Source organism: Myiozetetes cayanensis, unplaced genomic scaffold, assembly GCF_022539395.1.
Source record: "Myiozetetes cayanensis isolate MyiCay16 unplaced genomic scaffold, myiCay2020 scf1, whole genome shotgun sequence".
Taxonomy (NCBI): Eukaryota; Metazoa; Chordata; class Aves; order Passeriformes; family Tyrannidae; genus Myiozetetes; species Myiozetetes cayanensis.
The window spans coordinates 111,598,488-111,619,576 of NW_026086604.1; the positions used below are offsets into that span (position 1 = coordinate 111,598,488).

Sequence of the window (21,089 nt, forward strand, 5' to 3'; positions counted from 1 at the left end):
TTAGACCTAAAATAAAATTTAAGGAATTGCTTTCAGTTGTTGTTCCCTGTTAATTCTGAAATACTTTCCAAAGAAGTCCCCAACTTCGGAAATACCTAGTTAAGATTAAACTTTAATATCTCAAATGAGAGTAAGGATTAAATCAACTGAGAAATTCTGGAACATACGTACAGTGTTATTTTCCCCAGAAAAATAAACTTCCAAATGAAATGCATCTTTCTCATACATTTGAGAGAAAGGCATTACAACATTTGTGTTGATTTTTACCATTGTGGTTTGTTATAATTACTTTTTGCCTCTTTGTAGACACTATGTGGAGCTGAGAAGTTCATTTCTGCCCACAGATGAAGCTGTTCTTTTTCTTAGGAATGTTTGGGTTTTTTTGTTAATAATTAAAATAAATTTTTGTAAGTGCAGATTAATACCTAGTATTTTGGAGTTTTAAAGTTTTTTTTAAATTGCCAAATCTTTTTAATACCTTAACTTATCTGGGTGAACTAACTTATGTATGTTTGGGTTTGTATTTACATTTATAGAATATCTGTATACTCCAGATGCAAACATTGACCTACATTTATTTATGGACCTAATCATATGTGTGTAGGGAATTCAAATCACTACTCCAACAAGTAGTATTTCAAAATTACTACTTGGAGTAGTAGCATTGAAATGTATCAATGAAGTGGTCTTGGTTGATGTGAAGCATATTTCTTCTGTTCCTTGTTTTGAATATCATAAAACAGATTTGCCTTTAAACATCATTTAGGTAAAATGGTTTGCAAAGTTATTTTTTTAGTATCTAGCCCATATACAACAATACCTAGCCAGCTTTAAAAAATGCAGCTAACCTACTTGATTATATTTGAAATACTGCTTAATTGGAATAGATAATATTCTCATTTATGTTTTTAACTGTTATGATTTAATCTGGGTTATGAAATAGCTAATTTGTGCCAGCAATAGGCACTGGCAGTGATGTGTAGCCCATAGTTTTGAACTAGCTAGAATCCTTTAGTGTACAGTTTGACGAGTTTCATCTCACCTATTTAGGCTTTTTGGTGGTTTGATACTTGACATCCAAAGGAAAGCACCTTTTTTCTTGAGTGACTTCAAGGATGCATTAAGCCTGCAGTGCCTGGCCTCGATTCTTTTCCTATACTGTGCCTGTATGTCTCCTGTAATCACTTTTGGAGGGCTCCTGGGAGAAGCTACACAAGGCAGAATAGTGAGTACAAAGAATGGTAGTGGCCAGGCTTTTAGACCTTCAGAGGCAAGTCACTGTGTGCATTTGTCTCATTTATTTATACTTGTATTTGAAGAATTTACCCACAGCACTTGATTAGCCTGCCCCAAAGCAGATCTTCCCCAAAAGGTAATTGCTGTGGAAAATGTGGGGAACCCATGTGAACAGGAGAAGATGCACAGTGGAGGTAAAAAATGTTTATCCTGCCTTATTGGATGAATGGCTTCATGAATTGAGAAAAGGCTTGCATTGCCTTCTTTTTGACTACTTGAAAGTAATAAATAGCAGTAAAGGCGCACCATCCCACTAGGCCTACTTTAGGCAAAGTCAGAGGCTCAAGGTGGATAGCCAAGAACGTGTACTGGCCTTGAGTAGTAGGCCTATGAGGATGATAATCCTGCGGTGTATGGCGAGCAGTCCGTTGTGTGTTTATGTAACGGACAGGATATGTATGTGCTTGCACTAAAGGTATGTTGGTCACAATAAAATCATGTGTCCAAGGTTTATGAGCAGAAAATACTCTTCATTGTAAATGACTTGAATATAAATCATGTCCTTACAAAATTTTGGTAGTGTAGCACAATACCAGCACCTTTTTCACCAGAATATCATTGTACTTTTTGAGTTTTTGGAGCAGGGAAAAATTACTTAATATCAGCAATGTTAATAACTTAGTGTCAATTGGCTTATGAGTAAACTAGTTTGAAGTGTATTTTCTGTTTTTAAATGTATCACAAAGAAACAAGGCTTTGTCCTTTCAGGGGAGGGAAGCACGTATTCAGACATGTCCTTTACAAATTTTAAGATTCTGGTAAAGCTTTTACTGATATAAAATTCTTCTTGATACTTGGATGAAGTTTTAAAGCTTGTATTGTATTGAAATTTCGTTAACTCTTCTATCTGTTTCAAGTATGTCTGTTGACTCAAAGTTTTGTTAATTGATGTAGTACTTCAAGCTGATAGAAAATACAGAAATAAATTGTATCTTTTCTGCGTACTGGTATCACCACTGTAAATGTAGGAATTATTATCAAAATGTCAGTGTAAATTTTGAATTTACAACATGTATAATTATGAAAATATACACCTTTTAAAGCTTGATTCTTAAACACCTTCTTTCTTTTAGCTATCTGGAATTGTTTGCGGGTTTGTTCCTGCCTTCAGATACTTGGTGTGCATCATTGAATAAAACATTTAGTTACTGCACACACATGTTCAAGCACAGTAGCTGATACTGTAAGGTACACAGTTTGTCTTTGAAACCTTCCCTCACATTCTAAGAGGTCATCACGTCCACAGTACTCCTCTCCCTACCGCCCTGACTGAGAGCCCCAAGGTTAATGCATTGACTAATCAAAAGCACTAATTCAAAGGTAATAGAACAAGAGATTGGGATTATATCTTTTTCTCTAGTATAATGAACAAAGGACTCATTTTCTTTTTTAATAACCCCAGTTCAGCAAACCATTTTGACCGTTTTCAGATGCTTTCCTGAATTGGAACTCAAGATTGCATAGATACTGCTTTCCTAGGCTTGCATAATTGTGTAATAGCAAACGCTTAAAAATTTCATCAGGAATCCTGTAATTCCATTACAGGAACCTGTAATCCATGACTCCTTATAGTGGTAGGTGGTGTAGTTAAGTATTTTCAAAATGAAATTTAGTATAATTTTAGTATTTAAAATTCCTGCCCCTCTCTTTTGAGGTGCATTCTTAACTGGGTTTTTTTTTTAGCAGATAACGTTATAGTAAAACATTTAATTCAAGAACTGAAGTAGTTATCTTAATTCAGTGAAAGAAATGCATTACCAGGTGGGACATTGGTTTACTGCTCATCTATTTTTGGTGTCATGTATACATAAACCAGTATTGTTCAGTAATTTCCCCTGCACCTCCGCCTGTCAGTTTGTTTTTTCCTTTGTAATGCTTGGTTGACTGATGCAGGTTTGATACGGCAGGCCGTATCATGTTTTGGCACAGGTATGTTGCAATATATATATATACATATATCATTTTTTTTTACAGAGACAGATAATTCTTCCCATAAACTACATGTTCAGTAACTATTTGCTTTCTTTCTTTTTTTTTTTTTTTTTAAATGTTTTAAATATATATAATTGTTGGTATGCTTTTCCTCCATAGCTAGCAGGAGTAGTAACTTGTTCTAGTTGGATGGCTTTATGTTTCTCAGGAGTGAAGCTTTCAAAATCTTTTGTCCATGGTATTGTTACTGCAAAACTGTGTTAAGTTATTCTTGTCTCAAACATCAATATTAATTGCAATGTTTTTACATCTTGTCTTGTTTCTAAGTTAATGCATCGTAAGGCTGTATTTATGCAGATGTGATGCTAAACGTTAACCTGAAAGGCAGCATAGTTACAGCAGTTTCTTTTCCCCCTAACAGAGTGCAATAGAGTCTCTCTTTGGAGCCTCATTAACTGGGATTGCCTATTCTCTCTTTGCTGGGCAACCTCTTACTATCTTGGGAAGCACCGGACCAGTTCTAGTATTTGAAAAAATATTATTTAAATTTTGCAGGTAAGTAATATTTGTATTAGCCTGATGCACTTTTTAACTTTCTAGCCTGTTAGAATAGCTGTAATTGAAAACACATGTGCATTAAATGTGTGTATGTCCATGATGATAAATGCAGTGGCAAGAGACTGAGAAATTTATATAGTTTGGGAAAGCTGTGAGGCACTGATGAAGCTAAATGAGAAAGTCAGTGATAATCTAGGACTTAAAGTTATATTCTGGCTGTATGGACGTGTTGGTTTTGGTTCTGCAGGGGTAAGCAAGGATTGATCAGCAGATCAGTCTAGGAGAAACTGTTCTGGAGAGGTCATCCCTGTGATGCTTCCCAAGCTAGGTAGTTGCACTGTCAATCCTAGAAGCACCTTTACATGTTGCTTTGCTTTGGTGGAAGATGAGACAAAAGAAGTTTCTGCTTCCTTCAGAGCTAACATCAAGGATGAGAAAAGTGATGAATACCTCTTAAACTTGGCTTCAGTATCTGTTTTCCAGTAGAATATAGTATTCATGATTTTTGACTCAGTTAATACTTTTTGTTTCTTTGTTCACACAGGGATTACGATCTTTCCTACCTCTCCCTGCGAACTAGCATTGGTCTGTGGACTGCATTTCTATGCATTGTGCTTGTAGCCACTGATGCCAGCAGCCTTGTGTGCTACATCACTCGATTTACTGAGGAAGCTTTTGCAGCCCTTATATGCATCATATTTATTTATGAGGCGTTGGAAAAGCTTTTTCATTTGGGAGAAGTATATGCCTTCAATATGCACAATGACTTGAATAAACTGACTTTATATTCGTAAGTACCAAGTTTCTATCTGTTAGTGAAATAAATAGGAAAATATAGAGACATACCATGTACTAAATAGCAATGGGTGCCTCTTCCAGGAAGGATAGGAGGAATGCTGGGGGTGGTATGGGCATGAGAAACCTCAGAAAAATTCTATTCAGGGTGCAGCGGAATTGAATTTTCTGCATTAGCTATGGGTAGTTGGAAGGGGTGAGGGGCTGTGACAAAGCCTGCTTTAACAGCAGCTTTACTAAAGGTCAGAACAGGAGTTCTGCCTTGCTACTTCTAGAAATCAAAGCTTATAATATAGTTTCATGAAAGAGGAGGAGTTGGATTACCAGCTCACACCTGCCAGAAGGAGATTTTGCTCACTGTTGCTGAGAGAAGCTGCTCATTTCACATAGCTTAAATGAAATCAAAAGTGAAGCTGTTCTTTGATTCATCAGCAACACAAAATTAACTGTTTATCAGTGATCCATACATTCAAGTTCAGTATCAGTAATACAGCAGATAAACCACAATGTGTGACACTTCATAAATACTAGTAAGAACCTACACTTTTTTAAATTGTCTTCTGTTACTAATCCCCAAAAGTTCTAATTGCGCCCACACCAATATTCACCCTCTTGCCCCAAACATGTGGATTACAGTCTCGCATACCATCTTTGAGGAGTACAGTTTCTCTGCTAATCCCCCCCTCCTGATGGACATGTGCATCCTCCAGTTTTAGTTGCACCTGTGTGGTCGCAGTGGTGGTGAGGGAGCCCCCAGCGAGGTCATGTCCATACACCTGAGGTGGAAGTTCCTGCTTGTTGCACTGGGCAGTCACTCCCTAGTTGGGGAGCAGAGTACTCACCATCCCCCTGGGCAGCTGCTCTGCCTGGCCGAGGCAGAGCTCATCTTGCACACAGAGTGACTCCTGGCAGGGTTTTGACTATTTTGTTTCTACTCCAAGATCTCTTCTCACTTTTAACAAACATTGATGCTTCTTTGGTACTTTTTTTCAGGATGAAAAGGCAAACAACCTCTCAGACTGCTTCTTGTATTCTGTTCACACATGACATTTGCACTCACTTTCTTGTCTTAACAGCTTTTAAGACCAGGTCCTGTTGCCAGGAGTGGGCCATGGGAGTACCTTCACTTCCCAATTTCCCTTTATTTACTGGCTGATCATCCCTCTGTTTAAATGGCTCTGGGGCCTCACTGGACTCCTATATGAGCATGTTAAATTCACTAATAAGGCAGAAACTGCTCTGTAGGTCTTCTGGCCCTCGCAACCTGATTGTGTTTTGCCACAGGTAGGCCATGAGGGTGGAGAGAAGGTGTGATTTTTCTTTGGTTTATCTCTGTGAGGTATCACATGTCTTTTAGGATGTGCCACAGTGTTCAGCTTTGATTTGTCCTGTATTTTTTTCTATCACAAAGCTGTAGGAGATCCAGCCTTTAACAATTGCTTTTTGTCTCTTTTCTTTTTTTGCCCTCTGTACCCCCAATGGTGAAGAGTGTGCAGAACATGCATACTTATTTTATCTAAGTGAGCCACAAGGCAATCTCAATACTCTTACATTTTCTGGTGTGGTTTTTTGTTTTTGTTTTTTTTTTTTAAACTTACTCTTTCTGGATTTCCACTTATCTACTTGATGGCATCCTTTATCTTCATAACATTTGTTGAGAAATTTTTGTCAGTCTTCTCTTTCAGCATCCTTGTTTATGTTACTGCCTTGACCAACAATTAAATATGCTTTCTTTTTTTCTCACTGTACTTATGGTTGCAATTCCTTTCTTGCCTGATGATTCTGTGTTTGCAACTACCTTGTATGAATTACTGCTTTTCAGTCCTCTCCTATTTCCTTTTGCTGTTACTCTAGGATTCAGTTAACAAAATACGTTTACTTACTATTTTTTAAGTTCCCAAAACATTGTGCTTTGCAAATATAGGTTCTTTTTGCCTATGCACATTTAGTGTTTTTTTCCTTGTTTACTTTCACACCATCAAATGCAAATTTGCTCTTCCATGATTCTTTGGGGTTTTTTTAGTGTCTTGGTGAATCTCATAGAAAAGGAGACTCACTTCTTGCTTATTACCTGTTTCTCTTGTTCTACATAAATGTTTACCTGTTAAGCTTACCATTTGGTGTACTTCAATTTAATTTGAAAACATCCCATTACATCAAATATGTGTTTTGGTTTAGTTTTTAAATTACTTTTTATTTGATGTGTACTTCTGTCAACCTGTCTGACAGAAAGGTTTCTGTTCCAAGTTTGCAAAACACTGCATGTAGGGAGGGACACTTTTACTCATACAAAAACGTCACTAAAAAAAGCTTGTGTACAATTGCTTTAAATCCAAGCAATGTACGCATTTATATCTTCGGTTAGCTCACTACGTACTCAAAAATACTTAGGGTGACTGGTTTTGGTCATGTATAGGTCAGAAAGTGTGCAAATACAAGATAAATGGCTAACTACCAGAACTTAAGAACAGACAAAAGAAAATTCAAGAGGTTAAGGGCACAGTCTGGTTTGAAAAGGAGTTAAAGGAGTTGTTGAAATGTAGTCATCTACACCAGTTTTTAAAATTAAATGGTTTCAGTATCTCTGTTTCCTCTTACATTAGTATGAAGAATAATTGAATTTTCACTCACTGTGGGATGTTACGCTGTATAGAAGTCTAAAAACCTTCATTGATACACAGTCATAGAAAACTATTTGTGCCAAGTTTGTTGAATTATTTAAAAATAACACAATATTTGTTAGTATAGCGTTGTTAGAAAGTGGAGTCTTTTGGATTTTTATCTTCATCTGTTACAATATGTAGAAGTCCATATATGTTTTGTATATCATTTTGTTTTCAGGTGCTTTTATTTTTAAAAACTGGCAAATCAGTCACATAGTTAAATCAATATCTTACCTGCTTCTCATTCTTTAAAATACATAGTTTTGGGGTGTTTTTTTGTACTGTTTGTTAAACCTCCTCTTTGATTCTTTCTTTCCCCCACCATGCCAGTAGTTCACATGATGGAAGGAGAAGCCTTGTACTCTCCTTCTTTCATAGAAGGTTGGGATAAACTCTGGCTTAAACTCTTCAGGACTTTTGAATTTACTGCAAATTGCATCATTTTTGCACATACAGCTTAAAAGCAGGAAAACTGATTTTTTTTTTCTTCCTTTCAGATGTGTGTGTTCTGAGCCTGAGAAACCAAGCAATGAAACATTGCGTGTGTGGAGGAGTATGAATAAGTCTCGGGAAGATATAGCATGGAGCAACCTTACAGTTTCTGTGAGTATCTGAGATCTATATATATATATATCTGTGTGTATGTATGTATAAAAAAATATCTGCACAGTACCAGTTTGATTAATATTTTTTCATCTGATTTCTTTGAAGGTTTTATTTGAACCTGGATTGTTTTCCTTAAAACTGTATTTTTGAACCCTCTCATTCCTTTCATAAGGCTTTAAACAGTCATTGTAGAGGTTTTGATGAACAACAATAAATACTAATATTTTAGTAAATGCTAATAGTAATGCTAAAATAGTCTGTTTTAGGTAGCCACTGGTAGGCAGCACAGTTGTTTTTCTGCAGTGCAGGTGAATGTGATGAGGTGAATAATCAGGAACTTTGTTTCTTCCATTTCCTGGAAAAGATGAACAAATATTTTTAAGATGATGTGAAGATGGAATCTGCTGTAAAAAATGTGGTAGCAAACATGTTTGATTAGTTTGTTGGACATTGGTATAGCTACAAGAGAATCAAAGGAACTACCTAAATATTGATTGGAAGAAAATAATTATTTGAAATTGAAAATAACTATTTGTAACAGTCTTGAAAGCATTGTCTTCTGAAGTGGACATTTTATACCAGTATCTGATTTTGTGAGTAGGTGAAGTTACCATGTGGAAATGCTCTGGGAGGCTTTAGGGAGAAACACTTTTGCTGATTAGTAGTTCCTTTGGTGGTGTGCAGTGGACTAAATGCAGCTGTAAATAGCCACTTTGTGTACCCTGGCATCTTGTTTCCACCTAAATCTTCAGTGATTTGGATCTGCTATAAATTTTGTTGCATCTGCTAGCTCTGTGCGCCCACTTTAGCCATCTGAGGCTACTAAAGCAGCAGCAGCAATCTGTATATGGGCTCTCATTGTGTCTAAGCCTAGACATTCACTGAAAGTAGGTGCTTTCCACAGCAAAAGTACTATGCCAAAACCTCAGTGCTTTACTTGGGCTTTAGTACCCCCAATGGCTTCTAGTTTATCATAATCACTTGGAATAATAGTTTCTCCTGGACTTAGTTTTTATATTTACTTTACATTTATTATCTATTTTATATGCCTTTTCATCCTCTAAATCATCTTTAGTCTTACCTGAGAGATGGAACTGATCCAGGATTTGGTGGTGCTTATAATCAAACTAGGTTGTTAACAGGAAGAATTTTTGTCATAAGTTACATTTTCAATAAATTACTCTGTTTTAAGACTAGGCTGGGGCAGTGCTGCTTCCAACTATTTGATTTATTGGCTTGTTGATTCCTTGTACCTCCATGTGTCTTCTTTAACTTTTTGCTTTGCATTTCAATAAACCTTTTGGATAGGGATCATCTGACCTGCTTTTCTTTTTTTATTCAAATCCATTATTTACCATGCATTTCTGCTTTGCTAGAAACTTCTTGCTTATGGTTGGATTATTCTTATCTTACAAAGTCTGTTTGTTTTCCTTAACTGTATCAGAACAAAATCAGATCATCAGTAAAGAGGTGGTAGAAACTGAGGAGATGGTTTTTTTATGTCCGTTAGCTTGAAAGTTGATGTTGGATCTTCTGCTTTTCCTTGGTCTTTATTTTATATACATTCTATCTTGCAATGCTTTGAAAAACAAAATAGAAATTATGTGAATATAAAGAAATTGTTTCTTCTTGGGCATCTCCCAGCATTTTGCCATCCTGAAATAATCAGTGGTAGCTACTGTGGCTTTTCTAGAACAGACAGCACACATTTTTGGCATTTCAGGGTAGGTAATGATAAAGGAAAGAACCCCATTTTTGGGGATTGTTCTCAAATGTGTTTTGTATAGAAAAGTTGCAAGCTTGATTAAATATACTAAATGAATAAAACATAAACATTTAAAGAGTTTTCTCTTTGCAGGAATGTTTAAAATTTCATGGTGTGTTTCGTGGATCAGCTTGTGGCCATCATGGACCATATATTCCAGATGTTCTCTTCTGGTCTGTCATACTATTCTTTACAACATTTTTCCTCTCCTCTTTCCTTAAGAAATTCAAGACTAAACGCTATTTCCCAACTAAGGTAATTGTGATTAGTTCTGTTATCTTGTGATAAATACCTTAATATAACTTAAATTGAAATTTTTATTGAGATACTTATTTTAGGACAGAAAAAGAAATTAAACCCCAAAAATTAGCTAATAATTGCAAAAGTGAAGACATTAGAGGAAAGGTATTGGCTGTAGAAAATTCAGTTCTTACGCTGTACTTTGGTATAGTTGTAACAACATTGAAAGAGCTTAGCAGTCCATCTCCCCCGTATTAATGGGGATTGCCAGATATCATTTGGAGAGATAATAATACTACTGTTTTCCTCCCTTATCCATACAAAACGATTGCTTTCCCCAGACTACTGATGTATGTAGAGTTCTGAGTGGTTCCTAGGGGATTGCTTTTTCTAATAGAAGCTAATATGATGATGATCCTTGGACCGATTTACCCATTTTCTTGTAGGCAGAATGAAGTGGTTAGATCTTCTATAAATCTTAGCCTACCCCTGCAATGTGTTCCTTATGTTTAATAAAATTAAATAATAATAATCTGAATATATTGCAAATTATCTGCCTCCTCTCGATTCAAACATCAAATGTGTGTTGATTTCAGAACTCTTTAGTAATGTTACTGACTTAAGCTACAAGAGACTAGCTCTGATGGCTCAGTGTCCTAGTAGGGTTGAGGGGACAGGGAGATGATGAGGGAGTTATTTTAAGTAATTTGCCTCCTGCAGTAGACCACTTTTAAATGAGGTAATCAGATGAACAGAATTATAAGGTAATTGGATGTACAGAATGTTTGTCTTATGCAGCTTCATTTGCCGGCAAGTGGCTTAGTATGAAAAAAAAAATAGAGAAAATATTTGTAACATATGTAATGTTCAGTATAATATAGACAGACTTCATTTTTCATAGGGGAAAAATTGTCTTTCTGTACATGCAAACTGTAATGATGAAAAAGCAAGACTTAACACAAGTCTTTCCTTTATAGGTGCGTTCTACCATCAGTGACTTTGCAGTATTTCTGACCATAGTAATCATGGTTTTGATTGACTATTTTGTAGGAATACCTTCTCCTAAGCTCCTTGTTCCAGAGAAATTTGAAGTAAGAAATAAAACCTTTTGAAAATGCTTGCGGTTTTATGGTCAATAAAACAATAGAGTTGTATAGAAACAGAAGTGTCTCTTTTTTGCTTACAATGTAGTTGATCAAGTAGTATCTCTTTTCTTTTTTTGGATGTATGTCTCACCTGACAGAAGAGACTGCTTTATATTATAACTGAAAAAGAAGCATTCTTTTGTTCAAATGTACAAATATGAGGGATTGAATGGATTTGTTTTAATTTTTTCCATATAAATGTCATGCTCACTTGTAACAGCTAAATCAGTCTTTTGATCAAAGCCATTGGAAAAAAATCTGAATGAATATTTAAGAAACTGATCTATTGTTCACTGAAGTTGTTTGCAGCAATAAAATCTGCATTCTATTTTAGTAATTTAATTCTTACTGTTTTGGGGGGTTTTTTACAGCCCACCCGAAAAGACCGAGGATGGTTCATAGATCCTCTGGGAAGCAACCCTTGGTGGACACTCTTAGTTGCTGCTGTTCCTGCTTTACTCTGTACTATTCTCATTTTCATGGATCAACAAATAACAGCTGTTATTATAAACAGGAAAGAGCATAAACTGAAGGTAAAAGTCATTTTTCTGAAAGGCTAGTGTTGCATAAGTCAAGTTTATTTTAAATCAGATTAATTCTGCAAATTTGTGGAACATTTAACAACAACTACTAAATATATGTTTGACTAATAAAAAAACAAATACAATTTTGTGGATCCTCTCAAAGTGTGTAACTTTTATAGTTACAGATTATTTACCAGCTGAGTTGGAGATTTGGTATCATATAAATAGAAAGTTTATCAAGTTATTTGTTTGCTTAATTTTACAGAAAGGCTGTGGTTATCATCTTGATCTGCTGATGGTTGGTGTTATGTTGGGGATATGTTCTCTCATGGGTTTACCGTGGTTTGTTGCTGCAACTGTCCTGTCTATAAGTCACGTTAACAGCCTGAAAGTTGAATCTCAATGCTCAGCACCAGGAGAACAACCAAAGTTTTTGGGAATCCGGGAGCAGCGAGTGACAGGATTGATGATTTTTGTGCTGATGGGGATGTCAGTGTTCATGACCTCTGTGTTAAAGGTAAAAGACAGTTTTTCCAAAATAGTTTCTTTGTGCTTTTGATCTTGTGATTTAGTATTTCATAATGGTAGGAAATTTTATTATGTTAAGTAAAACATGCCTGGACCCATTCTTAAATTTCTTTTTTAGCAGCAGATGTTAGTTGAATAGAAACAGTGTGGGAGGATGTAAGAAACCAAAATCTGAGAAAACTAGGAATGTAGTGAGTAATACAGAAAGCAACGTTTGTCTGTCATACCTGGTTTTCAAGCCAGCTCTTTTTTAGTTTATTGAATCCATGTTACCTAAAAACTGTAGTTTTTATGTGAGTGCATAAATGGGGAGAGAAAGGGAGTGTGATAAAGGTATAAAGTTACTTGGGCAGAAGTAATATGATACAACAGAAGGAACGTGACCATCTGTTTTGAAACGTGATCGTCAGAAATTATATTGTTCGCTTCTTGTTCTTATCGTCAGTTTATTAAACTTCATTTGATGCTTATAGTGTCAAGATTATCTTATACATCATCATGGTGTAATAGTGATTTTGCTGGTTGTATTGTAGCTTCTGATTACACTTTGTCTCCTAATTTATATCCCTAGTGGCCTTTCAAGGACTTTATTGAACGAAAACTACTCAGTTCAGTTGGTTTTTTGCTCAGATTTTACAAAAATGTGATCAACTTCTGCTTAGTTGTTTCAAATCCAGTAGTTAAAAGGAGAAACAAAAGAACTGCTGTCTCTTTGTTGCCAGAATATCAGATATTGCATCATTGCTAGCACCTGTATAGAACTTTGCAAAAGTCAGTTGAAAGACAGATCATAAGTAATTTCAGAAGAAACGTAGCTTCTTAAGTTAATGGGAAGGAATAAACTTGTGAACACACAGCTATAGTTTAGTAATTAGAGTTAAATATTATAAATTCTAAATAGTTGACCATTTGTATGTGTTAAAGAATGTCAAAGTCTGAAAACAATAAGACCGTAGTAGTTACTAAAAATATGTGTTCAGATTTGACAGTCTCTGGTTGAAAAGCTACCAAGAACTTTGCTGTATAATGCAAGTAATCAGAAACAAAAGCAAAAATAATGAAATAGATTTATTGTTGCTCAAAAGCAAAAGTGCTGATTGCTGAAGCAAGATGTTCACCCCGTGTTTGAACAGCGGATTCTTAGAAGCTAGTGCTTTTTTTTATGGACCTGTGGTAATAGGAATGAAATAATTTCTCTTGGTTTTTATTAAATGTTCTTCTTTTCCAGTGTGAATGACTGTTACTGTTCAAAAGAAGTAAGGAGAACAAAGCCTTGCATCTGTCAGTTGCTGTGCTTTTGTTCCATATGTGGATTTATACTGATTTAATGTAGAAGTTAAAATATCAAATTATAGAGCTTACAGTGAAGACACTAGCCACACACACAGAGTAATGAATCCCTAAGGCATAGTTTTATTCCACACTGTTTAATTAAAGGCTTTTGTTCAAGCTTGATAGCAGCAGTTTTTGTTAAGATTTCAAATTTTATGTTGACTGTTCTTTACTCAAAAGCTTCACTGTAGAGGTTTGATGCAAGTGCCACTGAAATCAGTGGACAACTTTATCTTAGTAGGCTTTAAATTATATTAAAAGATAAAATTATATTAAATTATATAAGATGTTTATTATATGTTATTATTTAAATGATTATAAATATTATCTGTAGTAAGCTTTAGATTGATCTTACTGGAGCAAAATGTAGCTCTGAAAAATTAGCAGACTTTGATAGCTCAGTTGGTATGGTGGGGTTTTTGTTTCGACTGCTCCAGAAATGCAAGATAAGTGATGAAAAGTAAAACTTCATAAGGCAATTTCATTAAGTTGTACAGAATAGAGTAGTGTCAATACAGTTCCTATCAAATTGCAACATAAAACAGTACACTTAGCATGAATACAAATCTTGGTTGCAACCTAGAAAATTGAATGAATGTGCAGTCAAGATGGAACTGCTTTTTTAATCCTGGTGATAGCCTTGTTAGTTCTAGATTTTTTTGCTACTCAATGATACATATATTTTCTCTATAAATAAAGGGCCTCAGCTTTTACAGATTTCACTTCAGTAAAATATAAAGTAAAAAATAACTTGCCTGTGTCTTCCACTGAAATGGACTGCTATCTTACGCTGTGTGATTCTACTTTTAACTGTGTTTTTTCCTTCGCAGTTTATTCCAATGCCAGTTTTGTATGGTGTATTTCTTTACATGGGAGTATCTTCATTAAAAGGCATTCAGGTAAAGTATGATATTAATGAGCCATTTGTTTAACACTGACTGAAAAGGAAACTGTAACATGCTGCATTATGTGAGCCACGATAATGTTAGTCCATATTGTCTGAATAGCATGTAGGATAATTTCCTGAGTGTCACTGTTGTTCTTACAGTATTGTGCCTTCACTTCTTGGTTCTTTCTAATATATTCCTTCAATAGTCTAGCAAAGAATCAAATTTTCTGAAATATTGTGGAATTTTTTATTATTAGTGTGAGGCAGGGAAAAACCCAACAAAATAGCCCCCAGTTCCACCCCCTTGAGTATTCAGTGTCCTTCATTAGTGTTTTATTTGGAATTAACTTACCTTTCTGGAGTCTCCTAAGAATGTTTATTTTCTTCTGGAGTGACATAAAATAATTAAGGATGATTTTATTTTCCATGCAGTTTTTTGACCGTATAAAACTGTTTGGAATGCCCGCCAAACATCAACCTGACTTGATTTATCTACGTTATGTGCCACTCTGGAAGGTTCATATCTTTACAGTCATTCAGCTCACTTGTCTAGTTCTGTTGTGGGTGATTAAAGCCTCTGCAGCTGCTGTTGTTTTCCCTATGATGGTAAGTTTTCTTTTTTACAAGTTAGTAATTTTACAAGAGTATGTGTATCATCCAGAATCTCTTTAAAAGATGTTTGTTGCTTTAAGAAAGAAAGGAGTGGGAAAGAAACCAAAAACCCCTTTGAAACACAAAGACTTTTCATTTCTTGAAAAAAAGCAGTTCAAAGTGAATAGCTATTGAAAGTGGAAATTATTTAACTTTGTGGTAAGATAAAACTAGCGGTAGGAAAAAGGCCTTCAATTACAGATTGAGTGTACTGGAAGTGTGTGTGAATTTTTGTTCATTTAAACAGTTAAATATACATTATTTCATTTATGGTTTCCTTAAGGTTCTAGCTTTAGTGTTCATTCGCAAGCTCATGGATTTATGTTTCACCAAAAGAGAGCTTAGTTGGCTTGATGATCTTATGCCAGAAAGTAAAAAGAAGAAAGAAGATGACAAAAAGATAAAAGAGAAAGAAGTAAGTGTGAAACAATCAAACGAAGCATGTTGTAAATTACTAGGAAATAATAAGATGAAAAAGAATTTTAAGTGACCTGAGCATGTGACCTTGTATACCAAATATACATTTTGAAATTCTTTACTAATGAGATTTAATTCTAGAGGAACTGTTGCTGACAGTTAAGGAATTAAGTCACTGTTTCAATTATGCTGTTATGGACTATGATTCTTATTTGTGATTAAAATTACCAAGCAAAGTGGAAAGAAGCAGTAGTTAGCACAAAAAATGTTGAGTTTTTTGTCTTTCATCAGATTAGAAGGAGAGAAAATGAAGAGAGAGAGAAAAAGGAAGGGGAGACTGAAGTGGTGGTGTAGGGTTCTTATCCTGCTTAAATTAATCACAAAACTGTTGATAGTATCAGGGATATGTTGCTCATGTGTGTTTGCAGAGTTGTCATTAAAGGCAACTGCTAGTTACCAGTAGTATAGTAACTTGTATAACTTCTCCATAAAAGTCCAGCCTTGCTGTACATCAGCTAGCTGAATTCCTTACAAAGCTTGTAGCACCCTCCTTCCCCATTCTCCCATCTCCCCTTCCTGAATAAAACACTTCTAAGAGAAAAGGTCATAAGCTTTGTCTCCTGCGTGCAACTCCAGTACCTACAGGGTATTCCCCTCATCCCTATGGAATAACTGTCAGCACAAGATACTTTGGTTTCTGCTGCATGACTACTTTTACAAACCTCTTACTTGGAATTTACAGGAAGCAGAGAGAATGCTTTCAGACAATGACAGTGTACACCTTGCATACGGAGAAGCAAGTTTGAATTTTCCTGTAAAAACCCTGAAATACAGGTATAATAAAATGTCTTTTAAAAGTTTTTATATCACATGGTGTAATTTGCTTTATATTAAGTTGGTGGTGTATGGGTTGAATTAATTTTTTTTTCTCCCAAGTTTGTAACTAAGCCATGATTAGGAATGATGAAGATATATCTCATGATGCTACAATAGTATTTTTGTGTTGCATTGTTCTTTAAAACTGCATCTTAATTATAAATTTACATGACCATCTTGAACAGATCAGATGACTCAATTTCGACCAGCTGAAGAAGCATCCTTGGTCAGTTTTTGTGGAATATTTGTGTGCTACTGTGCATGAAATACTGAGCATTAAGCAACTAATAGCATCAGTTGAGCCATGTGTTTACCAGCCACTTGGATTTTTCAGATGAAGTCTAAGTGTGTAATTCTTTGGTTTACTTTAGTGAGGGCTAAAGTCAGTAACTTCTGTGGTGCAAAAACCCCTTTTTACAGGCACCCATTTTTACTTTAGTAAAAGGTCATTTTCTGCAAGTAAATGTGAGGACAGGTTCTCTTCCAGAAAAGGGAGTGCTGGAATTTCACTGATGGAAATTTCTTCAGCTTTGGAAGGCATTTTGTCTCAGTATGTCTCTCCATTGCTGGGGCTTGTATTTAACTGAGTTGTCAAGTATTCTACAACTAACTGTTCTGACACACTCTGAAGATACGACAGATAAATATCTTACCAATTCTCTTTTCCTCTCTGAGGGTTCCTAGGTTAAAAATTGGCCTTCCTATGAATCTAGGGTAGTGTCAGGTCTGCCTTGATGTGAATTGGGAACAGGCAGAAATTATGGCTGATGAGTACTACTTTAAGAGCAGGCTTAATCAGACTTTAGCAATTCAAGTGAAAATACTAAATGCTAAAGCTTTTTAAAAAAACCACAATTGAGTTGCTAATTGCTCTCACGGTAGATCTATGATTTCATCAACTGTGTGCATGTGTTTACTGTGTACTCTGCTGCCTTGTATTGTTTGGGGATTTCTGAGGAAAAATGGCTTTGAAAGATTTCTCTTCCATTTGAAAAACTCTTACAGATAACCTGAGGTAGACTGTGAAGCTTAAGTATGGAACAGAACAGAAACCATACCTACAAGCAACACCTAAGTCCACTGTACATGTAAATGTGTGGAGGACAAAAGTGGAAATAGGTTTTAAAAACTTACCATCTCTGAGGATAAACTTGTCTTCTACAGAACTTGGGAGGGGAGTGGTCTGGCAAAAGAACCTTGAAAAATGTCTAGTAAGGCTTTTAGTAGTTTCAAATCTCACCTGAGATACCAGTTTTGAAATTTTATTAACATTTGCTCTTTTGCCCTTGATCATTTCCTGGAAGCCAGTGAAAGTAACTGGTTTATGAAAGTCTTAGCAGTGAGATTAAGTTGATAGTTTCTGACCATATGAGTTATCTCTCAAATACTCTTGATGTCTTAGTGGTATCTATGTGAAAAACTTTCAAGATGCTGTGTGATTACAGTAGTGCTAATGAGTTAAATTTTCAATTTTTTGTTGAAATACATTTTTGAGAGATGAACTCAACTTGTGGCTGTGTAAATATTGAGAAAAGGCACAACTGATGTAAATGGTGAGTGACAGTAAGAGTAATATTGTTGCAAGGAATTGAATACTAACCAGAAAGTATGTTTGTTCTTTAGCATTGATCCCTCAGTTGTAAACATATCAGACGAAATGGCCAAAACTGCACAGTGGAAGGCTCTTTCCATGAGTACTGAGAATGCCAAAGTAACCAGAGCTAACCTGAGGTAGCTATAATTACTCACATGTTTTCTAACTGTGGTCTTGTGTTTTGCAGCTGTACTTGTATTTCTTGAAATGTATACCAAAAAATGAGTATACATGGTTTGTAAATCTGAGTTACTGACTTTTTAGTTCAGAGGAACTTGAATTCAAACCCAATTTTTCTTCATTATGAAGTTTATCAATTTCTATAAGGAATTTTTTAATAAATGTATTATTGTAAATAGTAATTTTAAAGTTACTCTTTATTTGCTTAATACAAGTGTTTACTGCTCTGATGGGCTTAGGGTTTCTAAATACTATACTGTATATGAGCATGGGATTGGTTTGATCCTCAACATTACAAATTCCACTGGGAGTAAAGGTAAGTCCAGCACTATAATTGTTGCTTTATGTTGCCTAGGATCTGTTCCATGGTTCTGTGGGTGGGTTGCTTGATTAATTTTCCTCAACTCATTTTTAATATTATAAAAAGTAAACCTGGCTCAAATACTGCCTTCACTAAGCATAAGATAGGTTGGAATGAGGTACTGGACAGATCAGGAGTCTCAGTGCTGGGAACATACCCTGTGAGCTGACATACATCTTCTGTGCTGGTTAGGAAGGAGTCTTTTTCTTGGTGAGGTTCCCCATCAGACAACCAACTCTGCATGCCATGAGTCATTCTGCTGTTCTGTCCTAGTTTCTTTCCTGTCTGGCCAAATCTATCAAGGGAAATAAACCAAAACCTGAATATGTGGAATATCCCCAACTTCCTGAAAGGCTTGTATTTTGTAGGGACTGGTATCTGTGGGCTGTTCCATCACAATGCAGCTATTGCTTAGTAGCTTTTATGTAGGAAAGAGGGGAGAATGGGCATGGTTGCCTTGGGACACTAAGCTTATGCAGTCCTGTTGTCTATGCATCTCTCTTGGCTGATCCCTTTCAGCCAATTCTGTCAAAGGAAGGCGTGTTTCAGAGATGAGAAATTGTCAGATTTTGTATAAAATTATGTCTCAGTGGAGGAGTTTGTGGTGAGAAGGGAATGTTCATACATAACTGTCCAAGCTGCCTCAGGTACCGTTGAGCTTGCATCATGGAAACAGTAGAAGTGAGTGGTCACTTAGCACTTGTGTACCATCTGACTATTCAGCACGTGTGTTGCTCCAAATTAGGCATTGTTTTGGCCAGACAGCAGGTCAACCAAGGGTGAAGAGGAAAAACTGAGGAGACTCATGAGTGCAGGCACCATTTCAAGTGAACCTCTAGCCTGTATTTCTTTCAACGCTTCTAAAATGTTTAATTTCATGTTTAATTGAAACATTTTTAAAACTTGAGTACCACATGAGCAAGACTGTCAGGAAGACAAATAATAGAGGCATTAGATAGATAACAGAGCAAATCTGTCAGTCTACCCTCTTCTTTTAATTGTTTTCTTTCATGCTGAATTCTCAGAAATCTGTTACAGAATTTGTGGATGCTTCCAACTCCCATCTTGTGCTTTCCTGTTTCCTGAGTATGTTAATTTAGTATAGAATTATATGCAGCACTAGCAAATCAGCCTTCTGACAAGTTTGCAATGTTTTTTAATTACTAAGGTTGAATTCATTATTCCATCTATTTGTTATGTTTTGCTATTAGACATTTCTCTTTTATTCCATAACATGCCCTTCTTCAGCTTAATACACTAAAAATTCCATCTTGGTAGAAAACTTGCTAAAACTATAAATTGAAAATAAAAACCACTGGTGCCAGAAACAAGCTTTTTCAAGAGGCAATCTGATATTATATTAATCTAGGAAATGCTAGGAGGCAGGACTTCCTTGAGCCTTAGCTCAGTTGCTGTTTTGAGATATTTGCTACACTTTTTTGCCTAGTGGGTGCCCTCAAGATTTAGAGATGTCACCACTGCTCAGTCCAGAGTAATTACCAGTAAATTATTCATCTCTGTTCTGTTAAGGTTTTTCTGTGCGACAGTCTTCATTTTGTGGTATGGACAGACGTTTAGTGCTGTGGTAAAAATGGTTCTGTAGGCAGTGCTATTTTCAGATTTATCAGTTTCAAATACTAATGCAAGCATGTCTCTTATAATTCCAGAGTACATGCTGTGTGGGTTTGTGTTATTTATTAAAAATCACATATTTTAAAAAAATACATTTCTTAATTTTTTCTTTGTGTTTCCTGAACTGATCCAGATTGCTTTTTCTTTCTCCCTCAGCAATCTGTCATAGTTTACAGACTCTTGTGGAGTCTGCGCACACTTGTATTTTCCAAGGAGTCCCAGAATTTTTCTCTTTGTATGAATTTTTAGTGCATTTTTTTCGTTAGAGAGCAACTCTACAAGTGTGTCATCTCTTCTAAAACTCATACCTAGAGAATCCTTCCTCTTACCCTCTTCCATTTTATTTTCTGCTGTCCTGCCTTTACTTTGGGACATTGCTTTTTGTCCTTGGGTAAGGCACTGTTCAGTGGGTTGTGTCCCTAAGAGTGTTAGTTGTTCGGGTGCCAGACAACCACTTGTCTTTAGTGTCTTGTACTTCACTTGAATGGACATTTGTGCAGGTTTGTAACTGTCCTCTACTGTTGCTGCAAGTGTGCTTCTCCCTTTTGAAAAGATGGAAATATTTTCCTGTATTATGAACAATATTTGTATTATGAACAAAATTGTTTCCCTGCCCATAAAGCAGTGTTAGGAATATTGCTTGTTAAGTAATTTTGAGTAGTTTTAACTAGACAGTTTTGCGGGTTGCTGTGTTGTTGTTTTTTTTTTTCTTTTTAAAGATGTTTTGTGAAACAGTTTCAAATCAATAATAGCAGTGGGATTGGAAATGGTATTTATGGATGAGAAATTGGCTTTTTCTCTCTTTATGCTTGTACTGTTCCTATGAATAGTATTTAACAATTACTAAAATTTAATAGAATTTCATCCTAAAAGTGTCTCTAGGTAAATACTTTCAGTGTTCTTTGTAAAGTATAAAATGTTTGAAAGTGAACTAAACCTTACAGTTTCCTCTTTGTTTTCAAACAGCCCTGAAAAACAAGAAAGTGTGAAAATAGAAGTGGAAAAATCACATGCTGTGAAATATGTGGATGCTGAAACATCTTTATAGAACGGAACTGTGTGTATTTGTGTGTGTATATATGTATCACTGTAGGATATTATACCA

At 35.6% G+C, this 21,089-nt stretch overlaps 1 protein-coding gene across 6 annotated transcripts in view; it reads left to right on the forward strand.

Moving 5' to 3' along the window:
- SLC4A7 (solute carrier family 4 member 7) overlaps positions 1 to 21,083 on the forward strand; it is a 155,323-nt gene extending 134,240 nt beyond the window's left edge. For all 6 annotated transcript variants that reach the window (XM_050319107.1, XM_050319116.1, XM_050319132.1 and 3 more), the window contains 14 exons: positions 1,051 to 1,225; positions 3,650 to 3,783; positions 4,331 to 4,576; positions 7,742 to 7,847; positions 9,709 to 9,870; positions 10,833 to 10,946; positions 11,372 to 11,533; positions 11,790 to 12,041; positions 14,215 to 14,283; positions 14,706 to 14,879; positions 15,208 to 15,339; positions 16,084 to 16,175; positions 17,841 to 17,948; positions 20,951 to 21,083. In XM_050319107.1, the coding sequence (XP_050175064.1) occupies positions 1,051 to 1,225; positions 3,650 to 3,783; positions 4,331 to 4,576; positions 7,742 to 7,847; positions 9,709 to 9,870; positions 10,833 to 10,946; positions 11,372 to 11,533; positions 11,790 to 12,041; positions 14,215 to 14,283; positions 14,706 to 14,879; positions 15,208 to 15,339; positions 16,084 to 16,175; positions 17,841 to 17,948; positions 20,951 to 21,032 (2,008 nt within the window). In that variant the 3' untranslated portion in view covers positions 21,033 to 21,083. The remainder of the gene's footprint in view (positions 1 to 1,050; positions 1,226 to 3,649; positions 3,784 to 4,330; positions 4,577 to 7,741; positions 7,848 to 9,708; positions 9,871 to 10,832; positions 10,947 to 11,371; positions 11,534 to 11,789; positions 12,042 to 14,214; positions 14,284 to 14,705; positions 14,880 to 15,207; positions 15,340 to 16,083; positions 16,176 to 17,840; positions 17,949 to 20,950) is intronic.
- The last annotated feature ends 6 nt before the right edge of the window (positions 21,084 to 21,089 follow it).